The sequence below is a fragment of the Melanotaenia boesemani genome, chromosome 10 (assembly GCF_017639745.1).
Source record: "Melanotaenia boesemani isolate fMelBoe1 chromosome 10, fMelBoe1.pri, whole genome shotgun sequence".
NCBI classification, from domain to species: Eukaryota; Metazoa; Chordata; class Actinopteri; order Atheriniformes; family Melanotaeniidae; genus Melanotaenia; species Melanotaenia boesemani.
The window spans coordinates 27,753,560-27,767,836 of NC_055691.1; the positions used below are offsets into that span (position 1 = coordinate 27,753,560).

The window sequence follows — 14,277 nt, forward strand, 5'->3', positions numbered from 1 at the left end:
TGGTGGGCGTGGTTTTCTATGCCTACAAGGCGAGGACCCGTCTGTTTGTGTCTGGAGGGAGTGGGCAGTGGGTTTTTTAAAATGTTCTCCTGACGTAGATAACCTCTCTATGTCACGAAAAACACAACCTGGTTTTACCCCATAGTTGGCGTTATAAGCCATTTTTACCCACAAAATCCTCCTTTTAAAATAAATTAAAAAAATACTAATTTTATCAACATTATATGTGGGTTCATCACAAATAAGTAATACTGTGGTGTTTACAGCTCAATTTTGGGTGAGTTTTCTCATTTTCTATTTCTTAAGACTTTATCAAATAAAAAAATGGAAAAAAGAAAAGAAAGCTTTTTTAATCTCGGGTCCCAAAAACCATCACTGTTTGACAAGCACAATAAACCAGGGAAAAGATCTGAATAGACACTGAAAACAAGTTTACATTTAAAAAAAAAAAAATCTCTTGGCAGTAACCTGGTAACAAGCAACATAAACATTCACAGGGCGAAGATATAATAAAACAATGATAAGCAGTACAGTGAATTATTGTACTCAAGAAGTTCAAAATAACTATGCTTGCTAATGGAATTAAGTCATTCAACAAAACAGATTAAAAATAATGATAAAAATAATTGAATTTCAGCTAAATGATAAAGGATTTATATTGCAGATTAGTACAGAGACAGAGACCTGATGAACATTACTAAAACTGTTTCGTTATATTCAGAGAGAATAGTGGCCCTTTTTTTACCACTAAAAGCCCAGAGGAAAAGCAGTCCTTGTCCTATAAAAAGGGGCACTTTGAAACCCAGCATGTTGCTCGCAACAGAACCATTAATACTGCTCACTGTGGTGAAGGAACACTTTTCAGAAAACTCTCACCAAACTGCTTCATGAAGGATATCACTGTTAAGATGTGTGGCTGGAAGCCAAGGCAGGAGGAATAACTACTTTAATAATCTGTAGTATTTACACCACCATGTACCACATTTAATATTTCTCAACAGTTTAATGAAACAGATGCCATGTGCTAGTGAAACCACATATTACAATCTTAGCTAATATAATCAGAGGCATTTCAGTGGTGAAAGAGAACTCCTCTCTATGTTTTCACCATAACATTTGCTATCTATTTTTATCTTTTTCTTACTGCATGGGTCTAGAATTACATGCTGGCGCTGTATGAACCTACAATGTGTTTGTTTTGACAAGTGCCATAACTTAACTCTGGAGCTTGCCTGTCCTGAAACACGGGCCTGAAGGTAAAGTGTCTCCTCTCAGGTGCCCAACACACTGTGGACACACAGGAAATAGGAAGTGGCTCATTTTCACAACACACGGGCCAAACAAGGAAGCAGTAACAGGATCTCAGGAACATAATCATCTTCCTCTCAAGAGAAAACAGCTTGATAGCTTTTACATTTATGTAGCAATAAGTACTAACATAAGTACTAACGTAACATCACCCCAGCAGGGGATAGAAAATAAATTAAATGACCATTGTGGTCACATAATTAAATGTTCCAAAACATCTAATATTTTAGATTATGTGAAACACTGTAAGTGATTAACAGTTCTCAAAAGTCCAACTCTAATTCAATAACAGGTGTGACGCTGCACTAAATATAATTTAAAGGCATAATTTAAAGATTTGCTCATTAATCTAAATCATATATGAAACTGAAACTAATGCAAAGACAATATGCCAAATGTTAAAGTAGCACTATGTAACTTTCTGACCTTAAAAATTTATGTTTTCAACTTGTTGTGACGGCACAGTGAGATTTATTATTTACATCCCTGGAGCTGTTATTGCCCAGCAGCGTCCTTAGCCTGAGAAACTGTGCTTTGTATCTTTTCCTTCCAGGATGCCGCATCACATAAAAGCTGAGTTTTGCTTTATGTACTGCATTGCACTCTAGGGCTGGATATCAGTGCACTGACCATTTTGAATGAGCACTATGGCTGAGGACATTATTGGAGAAGGAGAAGAAAAGAAAGAGAGAAAGGGGCAGAGCAAGAGTCAACATCAGACTGACTTTTACTGACTGGAGAGGACTCAGAGTAAAAGGGAGATGCAAGATAGATGCAGATTATCAGTTGTTAGGGGGCGCATCACTGAGGAAATTGTTCCGTAGTGAGGCTTTAAAACTGACTAGTTTAATTATTTCTTGAAAATTACGTTCACACTTTAAATATAAATCTAATCTAATGCTATCCAATGTTTTTGTTCCTTCTTGCAAGATACATTTGATTTAAGCTGTTTAACAGTGTAAGAAGGTTGAACAAAATGCTGGTTGGCCACTTTAGCATGCAGGCTGTTTTATCACAGAGCCATGCTGCTGCAATATGAGCTGAATGTGGTTCAAAGTTGTCTTGCTGAAATAAGCAGCATCCTCCTTGAAAAACAGGTCAGGTTTTAGGGCATCTGTTGCCCTAAAACCTGACATGCCATTCAGTTTCAGTGGTGTTAGTTTCCCATGCTGTGTGCCCTAATACACCTCCACGTCATCATGGATGCTGGTTTATAAACGATGCACTGATAACAAGCCAGCTGATCCCTTTCATCTGTAGCCAGGGGGAGGACATGGTGTCTGGGGTTTCAAAAGAGAATGTCAAATTTTGATTTGTTAGATGACAGAACAGTTGTACATCTTAAATGAGATGGACCCTGAGAAGGAAGAGCTGTCTATGGACTTGGTGTAGATTCTTAATATATTTTTTGGCAGGGCGGGTAGAGTTGTTACTTGTATGTGTGAACAAGGTGATGAACTTTGTTCATCGACATTGATCTTCTGATGTTTTCCTGAACACATGGGATTATTTCCTTTAGAGGCTCATACCGTATCTGCTTTTAATACAGAGCCACTTGAAAGTCATCAGGGCTTTTCCAGTGTACTGAGACTTGTTTTAGAAACCCCAATTTTTTTATATATATATATATTTTATCATTGTATTATTTTGATAACTATTATTGTCAGTTAACATAATTAGGTATGAGATATCCCAAAGAATTTATTGTATGTGTTAATTTAGTTATTCTGTCTCAGGCTCAACATTTAAAATAAAAATTAAAACATGCTAATGATATGTAATTTAAAGCATACATGGTAAACCTGTCAGCTAAAACCTGGTATGCAGCCCTTGTTCAATTAAAAACACCTTATATATGGATCTTTTCATTAAATGAATGACTATTAATAAATATTCCATAAGCTGAATTGCAATATCTCTTTATTGACATTTTAGACAACATCCAAACTTTTGAAGAAATGGGATTGTATGAAAAATAATTTTAATATCACTCCAGTAAATCATAGATGCCCAAAAGTGGGGTTTTTTTTTTCTTTAATATTAAAAATGGGCAGGTGGAAATTTTCATATATATTGAAAAGCCCTGGAAAATCAACATCAACCCAATAAATCTATGTCAACAGCAATGACATTTGATTTAGCTTAAAGGGGATATCTCATCATTGCTGCTGTGAGCTCTGAACTGAAACAGTCGAGGAGACAGAGTAAAGTAGGAAGATATGGGTGAAGAGCTAGAGCCAGGTATTAAGCTTTATGGAGACCTGAAATTTAATTATTTTAACCTATTGCTCTAATGGACCTTTGTGAATACCATCCACAATAAGGAACACACAAACTTTTTTCTACACTTCAGTGGGAGATTTTATGTCTAATCAGAACTGTTTATTCCATCATTGTAAATGATATTGTTGCTGATTTTTTACAGTATTTTTTCTATTTTGAGTCTTTGTAAACAATGAGAGAATTGTGGATAATGACACAAATTATAAACAACAAACGGGTGACTCAGCCAGACATTATGAAAGCATGGTGTAATCTACCTTGAATACACAATGTTTCATTAAATTCCTTTTTTTGCATGTCTATAAAAGGTAGCTTAAAAAGAACATCAATGGTTTCCCTGACAACCTGAACTACGCATCTAATAATAAATGGATTTGAAGTAAGAGGAAAAGAAGACAATTGTATGAAATTCAATAAAGTTTTCTGGAAATAACCTGCATGATCTTTTATAAATGCACAGATGCTTAATTTATAAAACCTTATAGATTTCAGCATTTCTATGTTTGCTAAGCACGGACAATGAACTGAACAAAAGAGTAAAAACCTGAGCAGTACAGCTGAGTTTGTCCCAAAAGTCAAACATCAAGAGAAGAAAGAAGAAAAAACCTAAACCCTGATGACTTACTTTCAGAATTAGACAAAGAGATATTATGCAGCTATCATCTAAATCTTAAGACAAAAAGTCTTAGCAGCATTTGTGTCTTATTATTTTGCTCTTGGAGATCTAAGCAATCATGTGGCCCCACAAGTGGGTAATGTGTTGAATCTTTCCAGAGGTAAAAAAAAATAATCTGCCTCAAAGGAAGTGATGTCAGTTAAGTTTGTGCCAGCCAGGTTTGGTGTTTAGCATTTGATGTGACAGCAAGAAACAAAATATAAAACTGACTTCATATATGGAACCGAGACTAAAAAAATCTCATGCAAGCAACTTTAACTGGTCTAACATAACAGTAATTATCCACACGGCAGCTTAAACCGAGCCACTACTGTACAGCTCAATTGATTGCCTGTATATACCTTTTAGTTAGAATAATAGTTATTACTGCATCTATAAAAATAATACTGTGTCCATTTGTTGTGAAAACGATTTTAAGTACTTGAAATGCATACAACAGTGAAGTTTATACAAATATATGGAATGATGCACAGTTCATGGCTGTCATTAAACAATGAGCATTATGTAATCCATTATATCACCATAATGTGCGAATGTAGTTAGGAATTCAGCTATTTAATACAATGAAAATCATCAACGCAGGTTTACTTGTTTTCCTAAAGATTCAATTGTACACATTTGAAAAACAATGGTAATAGTGAATAAATGCAACTTTTTTTCAAATACTCAAATGGAAAAATTTAGGGTTTTGCATGGAAACGTCATGTAAACAGGGCCTGAGGCAATCTGAGCACTTATCTCTGATCAGCACATTCAGACATTCTGAGGATTCTTTATTTTTGTCAATTAAGTAAAGAGCTCATTTAACTCCAGTTAAAACTCTGTTATTAAGAATCCAATTCCACTAATCTAATGAAAAAAAAAAAAAAAACTCTGATTCAGTGAATGCAGGTTTTGTACAGTTTTATGCTATTTTTTCTTCAGTGCTTTTTCATCTCTCTTACAACCCCCTCCCAGCTCGGTCCCCAGCTTCCATCTCCAATGAGCCACCAGCATGAGGATAATTGATCAATCATGCTAATTGAAGAGTCTGGACAGCTAGACCACCATAGCAGATGTGCCAATTTGCATTCATTAAGATCGAAATGAGCCTTAATCACTGCTCAGTCTTTGATTGACGAACATAAATATCTCCTGTCTGAAACGCATGGTGTCCATTCAGCCTAAGGCTTTTGAACAGATTCATTCCATAACTGATGATAACATTTATTTGTCTTGCGGTTTCATGTCATTGGAAACGCACCTCTGAAACACAGTCTCATTTAATGCATTGACTGACTCCCGTCGTTTAAATGATATGATATAAACATGTGAAAAGGCTTGATTTAGATGACAACCCGAGAGCTTGACATTCAATAATGGTCAACATTTACATATCTTATTAATACAGCTCCCTTTCAAACAAAAGTTGACAGTGACCATAAAATGAAACCTGATGGAAATTACCTGATAATTTCATGCTCATTTCCTCACACAGTGGTGGTCTTGTGAGACATGGAGAACTCCTTCATAAAAGGAAAAGCAATTGTCTGTTTTTGCCCAGACTAACAACAACAATGGCCAACCCCTCTTTATTATGAAGAAGAAAAGCAGAATTTCCCTATGAATGATCTCCAGTTGCTTATTCTCACAAATCATCAGGGTAAAGGCACAAAGGAGATCAGCAAAATGTCAATTCTTTGCATATGGTAAGGCCCAGCTACTTGCAAGTCATTCGTATTTTACAAATATTGCATTCTCAAATTAGGTTACAGCCCATTCACAACCTTGATTTTATAAGATTACAGTTAAGTGTTGCCTTAATGTTGATTCCATGTGCTTGCAAACCTGATTAATCCTAACCCGTACAATGCACCTTAATTGTGCTAAATTGCTCAAGTAGTGGACAGATAGATGCCAAATGTTGCTTCTGAAGTTGCTATCTCATTTAAATGTCTTTCCTGGATAAACAGGCATCTTTCTGTGTGCAGGAGAACAGTGTAGGGTTATAGTGGAGCATGAACAAAATCTCATTAGCTCCAAGCAGAGAGGGGAGTAAGACTAAATATTATTAGATTAATCTAATGACTAACAGCAGCATTTTCATTTGTGGTATAAACCAAATTTCAGTAAGTAATACAATAGAAACAAACTCATAAAACCTCCCCTCATGAAAAGCCCAGCTCACAACAACAACAGATAACACATTTGCTTCCAAAGAGAAAATACTATGAAACTGAAAATGGCTTGAAAATGTTTAGCCTTAAATAACAGTAAGAAGAAAAATAACAAAGGTTTGTTTAACACACCATAGCTCATCTGTCGCCTGCAGTGTTGGTAAGGTTAACACATGCAGACATGTACAAACTCACACACCAACACATACACACACTAACAGGAGAACAATCTGAGCCTACTGCTCTGCTTTGGACTGTGAGCCAAGTTTGAGACAAAGTCCACAGCTCTCCACTGGGTTATCAAACTGTGGCCAAGGCATGCATCCATCTGTGGAAAACATGGAGACTGTTCTCCCACACTGCACAGCTCAGCCTTTATCTACAGATGGTACTACTGAGCAGGAATGTGACCTTTGATTTAGTTTCTCGCATGGAAAGAGCTTACCAGTGAAAAGTGGGAGAGGATTTTTCTTGCCTCCTAAACTGGACAAATGAGCACATGGTTGTTTGCATGGATCAGATTGGTTTAACACAATTTAGAAATTTAGATAAGTGTCCAGTGTAAGTGTCCTCATGTGAGGCCCATTTCATTAGATAAATGAGGGAGGGGTTGATGCTACCCATCATTACAAATGTATCAGCTCCTCGGTGAATTGGATAAGAACTGGAAGAAGAAGATTGGAAAATTGCCCAGCAAAATACACAGCGGAGATTAGAATTTCTCTTAAAAGATGATAAGATTATAGCTCCCACAGACAAATACATGGATTGTGTGGTGTCGCTGTGAAGTGCACTGAGTTGGCTTCTTCAGCTCTGCTTCATTTCTGAACCTTGACCACATAATTCACAGGCAGAGAAGAGCTGTGCATATTTGTAGCAATGCTAGCTGACTGAGCTGAGACAACAGTGGCTTGTTACCGCCATTTGGACCGAAGGGCAGCTTGATTGAGAGCAGCCAGCAGGACTGAATGGGAAATCAGCTCAACCACTGGTGCAACATTATGCATGATGTACATTCCAGCAGGACCATGTGGTTTACAGAAACGTACAGAAGCAGGCCACGTGCAAAAAAAAAAAAAAAAAAAAAGTGAATTGCTGAGTGAGTGAAAGATGACCTGATTTTCAAAAAGGCTGATTTTAAAAACTGATATTTTTTCTTCAGTATTCTAAGCAACTTTACATTTTGATTTCCATCTTTTACGTTTTCAAAATTACAAAATTTAAAAAGCATCAACAAAAGTTTGAGCACCCTGAACCGTATCTGCTGCTTATTTGCATTCTCTTTGGCAAGCATCAAAGCTTTTAAACACATTTTGTACACAACACAGTCTTTCACTTCTTGTTTGTGATTTTCACCTACTCATCTTGAAAATGGCTCTTAGTTCTCTAAGGCTCTTGTGCCATCTTGTTTTTTATGCCTCTCCAGAGATTAGTGATATCTTGGGGAAATTAATGACAGAAAATCCTATAGCTCATGTTTCTTGAGGTTGTCCATTTTTGACAGAGAAGTGTGTTTAGTAGAAGTTCTATAAGTCATTCTCTTTTCAGTTTGAGCTTTGTTTTTCATTATCTGTAAATATTTACTGGAATCTTTTCTTTCTTCTATCAGTTTCCAGTACCACTGACTACTCTGCAAGCCCAAAGCGTGATTTATCCATCACAATGTTAAACAGTTGAAGAAGACTTTTTCAGCCATAACAACCATAAATATAGCTATTTCCAGTAATACAAATTTGGACCAGGGTCGCCACTACTTTTGCAGTTTATGTGATATAACAGCCTGAGAAAGGGCCCAGCTGATGGTCGGTAAAGAACTCCATCACTCAAGAGAGTGGGAGTGTAGCAAGTCTTGTTTGAAATAAGACAGCTTCCAGAGTCACGACAAAAGCAAGTCTGTGGTCACTGTTATGTAATGAATGTATCCATGTATCTTTTATGCAGGTGAGGTCGTGCTCTGCTTTGAAGGCCCCTGATGGAGGAGTGACAGCATGAGGATGCCAGAACACTCTTCTGCAGCTCCGCCAAGCAGGTAATTCACAAGCAGAGGCGGCATGAATAAAAGATAATGGGCCACAGCTGACTCCTTTATGCTGCATGCAATTTCACAAATTCTTCCAAGTGAGTCTTTTCAAAGCAAGGATTCTTGATTTTTTTTATATCTCACCCATCTTAAACTCGTAAAGTCTTCCTAATTGTGCGTTAGCAATAAAGGTTCTATATGTGTAGTGGGCAGGTGGCAGTAAAAACGGGTACAGGGATCCAGCAGTTTACAAGGTCTCATAAAAAGTTTTTCACCCCATAATCTAAGTGGATTTCAAATAATAGTGATAGAAATTAATGGATCATTTTATTCTAACTGACTAACTGACTTAGTCAATAGGCATTAACATACATTGTGTGTGCTTTCATGTCAACATAATGACCGGCCCCTTAAAGCTGATCTTGAATAAGATGAGAAACCAAACATGTGCCAGTGCAAGATGTTTGGAAGAGGATGCATCTGTAATCATTCTCATTGACTTCAGCTTTTACACATTTGGCTGACAATTTTGTTCGCTGGCATAACAAGTGGCTTGCTCTTCTGCTAGTTGCTAGGCATGCAAGAGTTGCCAGGAAATCCAAGTGCTTGATGAGCTTTATAGAGCTGTGTGGAATGTACTAAACACTGCATCATCACTGAAAAGTGCTGCAGAAAAAGCCAAGCTTACTGTGTCTACTGAGGAGTCTGGAGTAGTCAGACTACACTGCACTACAGGTATATCTGTGGGAAACAAGGTCAGCACTGGTGGTCAGTGGAGATTGTGTGCCTGTGTGTGCAGAGATAGGTTTCACACGTCAGTTGATGAACATAAGAGAAGTTGAACTTATCACTGAGTGCAGACCTCCTGTGCCCTATCTGCATGGTGACTCGAAGGAAACTGTTACTTGTTCCTGACTCTTGTATCTACTCTTGCAGTATTTACAAAGCAAGCTTGCTGCTGTTGCAGGATGAATGTTTTTTCTAGTCCAATTCCAGAACTAAAATAATTAATGTAGCCTAAATTTAATGAGTCTGAACATGGGTTTTGTGTAATAAATCACAAAGAAGAAAAACAACGCTCACTCACCTCTACAATGTCAGAGTTGGTTCTGCTCTCATGGGGCTCGTTGTACTCTGTGTATTTCAGCAACACTTTGTCCATGTCTGTGCTAGCGTACTGGAACAGTTTGTTAGAGCTGTTGAAAATGATGAGGGCTATCTCACAGTCACATAGTACGCTCAGCTCATAGGCCTTTTTCATCAAGCCAAACTTCCTCTTTGTGAAGGTAACCTGAGAAACACAGAAAACAAAACCATCCATTAAAGAAAGAGTGATGATAGCTTTTTTAGCAAATTTAGGAATATCATTACAGGTAGAAGTCTTGTTTTTTTTTTAGTGCAGTATTGCAGAGCATCATGCTGAAATCCCTTATGCTGAATATTACCTAGACTGTGCAGATAAATATAATGGAAATACTAAAGCAAGGTTCTTAAATTGTACCTAAGTGTGAGGGAAAACAGCACCAATGGTTCTGCTGCAAACAAGGTAACAGTAAACAAGCTCATCTTTCCTTTAGAATGATTGCAATAACACAGTCCATGTCTAGTTATCAGGCCAGAGGTCAGGGTTAGAAGCACGAGTCAGCCAGCTGAGTCAGAGCTTTGGCAACATTAGGGGTCCATACATTACTGTAGCCCCTGACTCCATGTACGGAAAGCTATCACTATAGTGCAGCATAAGCCATGTAACTTGAGCCCTCAGATGGGACTTAGGGTCATACATCACTCCAATAGTAACGCAACCCTCTCTGCAAAGTGACTCTCTATCCTGTATCTCTGCAGCTCTGTCTCTGTGGTTGCTTCAGACCCATTCACATATGTCATTATGTTACACCGCCTCTTTACAGTAAGCTACACTCATTTTTCAAACCGAAAAAACAATTCACAGGAAGGAAGGATAGAAATATAGATGTTTTCCCTTTTGGTTAGCAAAGGATGTTTGCAGAAATTTGCCTTAACACTGTATTTTACAAGCACGTATCATCTTCTCAAATGTGTATTCTTCATTGTGGCTTACAAATGTGCTGGTTAAGGCTGTGCTGTAAAGCTAGAGAGCTGTATAGGCCTGTATTTTCTTTCAGATTCACTGACCTACTAAGAGAGGAGTTGAGCAGATGAGCTGGCTTTGTTCAACTTTAATTGGTCACAGCTTGCGGCTATACCCTCATTTTAACTGATGTGAGGCAGTACAATCCTATGTGTAACATAGTGTATGTAACCACGTAGGCAGTGGGGTCAATCCAGCTGTGATAAATGAATTTCAAATCTTTCACACTGCAGGTAACTACACAGGAACATTTTTTCTGCACTAGACACAGAGGAGTCTGACCTCAGTCATTTTCTATTCAGTGGTCTAATACAACCAACCACAATCTTGAATCTAAAGGGTTATGTAGTCAAATAGCATCTTTCCTAACAAGCATGAGGAAGTTTGAATGGAAAAAAAAGAATACAGATAAATTTATTTTAATGTGACCAGTCTCTGGTCTCTTCCTACCTACATAGTGTAGTTGCAGCTATACCCACCAAATTCTAGTTTCCCACTCACTCTTTCACCAGCTCGCATTTTTGTTTGTTTGCCTAACCAACTGGAAGGCAGGGACTGCCATGGGGGGAAACGATTAACAAATTGTATGCTCTTTAGCAGATGAATGTGGCCGCTAAGCTGCGGAGATGTCACCTTTCAGCAGGAAGCCCAGAATGAGACGCTGAGCGAGGACTTTGTTCCACCTGGATGCATGGCAGAGTGCTGAGTGCAGGGCTGCTGACCCAGGCACCGCTTCATTTCAACAGCAGCAGCACTGAGACTTGGTCCGTGGCCCATCCACAAACACACTACGTCTACTAAATCCAGCTTCCGCTCATAGTGACATTAAGGGAGACAAATCTATTGCTATGATAAATTTAGATTATTTTCCTTATCAAATTGTGTTCTTTTTTTGCTCAGCTATCTTAGAATATCAGTTCAGTTTAATAAGTCATGATACAAAAAAAGCACAGAACACAGATACAAAACCCCCTATCTTGCCTTAGAAGACTGGTGCGACAGTGGAAAACCACAGACATCCTCGAGGTCAAGTGGGAGGTTCACTGGTAGAGCTTTGCTATGGTTTACCAAGTCAGTCACCCACAAAGACACTCAATGCGGTCTTTAAAAAATTGAGTCATATAGTAAATTTCATACAAATGTAGTCTAGGTAATTCATATAATACACAATGAAAGGATAGAGCTCTACCACACACTGCACCAGTGCATCAAACAGTTAAATAACTGCAAAAAAAAAAAGGAGTTCTCCTATAAACATTATAAAAACTCACACAGCTCATCGACTATGGCAGCATTTTATGTAGATTGAACAAGGCTGAAAACTCTAGAAGTCCTCTCAGTTTCAAGATGAGGTGGTAATTCTACTCTCAATTCACACATTTTTTTCCACTGTTTTCCAAGTACCCCAGCACCACAGGTTGGTTTTACAAGGATTTAGCTAAGCTTGGTGATCTAGTTATTTTATGCTTGTTTTTCTTTCTTTTTTTCTTCTTCTTATTTTTTTCTAGGTAGGAGTTTTGCATGTTTGCAAGATGACAAAGTTTTCTTTTTTTATTATTATTATCTCTGTAAGGAGTCAAAATGAAAAAGTAGTGCTGCAGGGGTGAAGTGTGTGCTATCTTTCCCCCAAGTGACAGCAATGATTTGCCTAAATCAGTAAGTGAAAAAAAATTCATCTTTTCCGATCTACTCCAGGGGAAAATATATATAAAAAAATCATATTGACAAGCTGATTGATGAATCACCAGTATCACCAGTTATTAATTCGCCAATTTGTCAGAAAATAATTGCTGAGTAGCAGAGTTGATATAATGCAGAGCAAAACTAATTGAAATTTTGTGACATGACGGCTGTGTGGGCCAAATTTACCCAGTGTGTGTTAAGTTTCACAGTGCATCTTGAAATAAACACATCTTGAAAAAATAGCTCACACCCAGAAGTGTGTGTTTCTGAAACTAGTTGGTCAGACCTATCCAGCAGAAGTAAATAACAACATATGCTACCACAAACCAAGACACACACATTCACACAGAGTTGATGGGTCAATCAAAGGGTCTATCAATGTCTATCTGCAGGCAGGGGTGTCAAGATGACAAACAAGACATCTGGGACTGAGAGTACAGCTGTGACTGGGGCATGGCAGGAGATGCCTGAGTCACTAACACCTTCAGAGGGGGTGAGGAGCTAGAAGCCTTATTAGAACCTCATGTCACCTCTGACAGCCCCCATGGCAGATATGAGAGCGGACTTGAGAGACAGTGAGATCTGGCACCAGCTGGCAGAGTGACCCAGGCCCCGTGGCTGCTGCCCTGGCTCCACAGTGGCAGAGTGTGCAGGCTTTGCAGACAATCCAGGGCCACCGTGACTGTCTGCCTGGATCAGCTCTCTCTGGGAGAAAAGACAGCCGCAGGACCCCTATGTGGACGAGGAGTGAGGGCTTAGGGGCCTCATCCAGTGGGGGGTATTGACCTTGAAACCTACAGTGACCATGACTGATCTTGTTTGCTGGGGAGGGTGATATGCGAGTTAACCAAATGTAAGAATGATTCCTGGAAATATCTCTAATCGAAAACAAGACTGATCCAGTTTGAGGATAATTCACTTTAGGCCATTGAAATCTCTAATTGAGACAATGTGCTGCATTGATTAAATTGTACATTTAAAAATATTGTTTCTTTTCAACGTGAAATTTCTAGTGGAACAATTAATTGGCTTTTCTGAAAATGAGGTTTGGCTTTTTTTTTTTTTTTTTTTTTTTTTTCTTTTTGGACAGTCAATTAAAACGTATGCAACAATAATTTGCTCCAGCCCTTCCATTGAGAGATGATTGTCAAAATTGTTAATTTTTGCAAAACATCAAACTTAATTTGATGTTTTGCTACTTCAAGCAGTGTTTACATGCCACATATCAGCTTAAATGTTGATAAAAAATGCTGTGGCTGTCACATTTTATAGTTTTCCTCTGTACTTCTATCAGCAATCCTTTTGCCTTTCAAACAAATGATGATAACCACTCAGAACTTTAGTAATGAGCAAAAGCTAAAAAAACGGAGGTATGCACTGTGTTGCTCCCTAGAGAGTGAGCGAGCGAGAGCAACTCTGCATGTGCCTACAGGCATATGACTTGCTAGAGCAAAACCCAAAATGAGCCACAGCAAGAGCAGGCAACCCTCCACCCAGGAGCAAAATCATCAAACTTTTAATGACTTGGACAATTACCCCCAGTGAGCCTGCTTAATGGCATCCAGAGGACATCACCAGGCACTACGCTAGGTTTCACCAACGTTTATGCTAACTAACAAGGCTAATGTGTATCTTTGCCTCTTCCACTTCCTTTGCCGCTCTTCAGCAGATACTCTCCATGACAGCTGCTCAAGGAAGCAAGTGGAAGATCTTGAACATGCTCAGTGAAAGCTTCTGTCACTGCTTTTGTTTTGCAAAGAACATGAGATCTAAAACTTCGAAAGTCAGAAAGCACATTTACTTTTAATTTAAGACAACATTCGTTTATCCAATCTTTATGAACTGCAAGAACCACTAATATAACAGGGATGTTATACTTTGAACATCTGTAAGATGGGGTGTGGATGATGAGGATTTCATCATTGAAGGTTGTTCACACAGTTCTTTAAGGACCATCCAGCAACTTGATGTTACTGCATGGATTTCTCTTGATTTCACTGTGTGCATGCACAACATACCTCTTTCTGTGTATCCCTACAATATT

General features: G+C 38.3%; 1 protein-coding gene across 11 annotated transcripts in view; it reads right to left on the minus strand.

The window, feature by feature from the left end:
• Positions 1-14,277, minus strand: part of mef2aa (myocyte enhancer factor 2aa) — a 63,162-nt gene that overhangs the window by 23,987 nt on the left and 24,898 nt on the right. For all 11 annotated transcript variants that reach the window (XM_041996811.1, XM_041996812.1, XM_041996819.1 and 8 more), the window contains one exon: positions 9,531-9,734. In XM_041996811.1, coding sequence (XP_041852745.1) covers positions 9,531-9,734 — 204 coding nt within the window. The remainder of the gene's footprint in view (positions 1-9,530; positions 9,735-14,277) is intronic.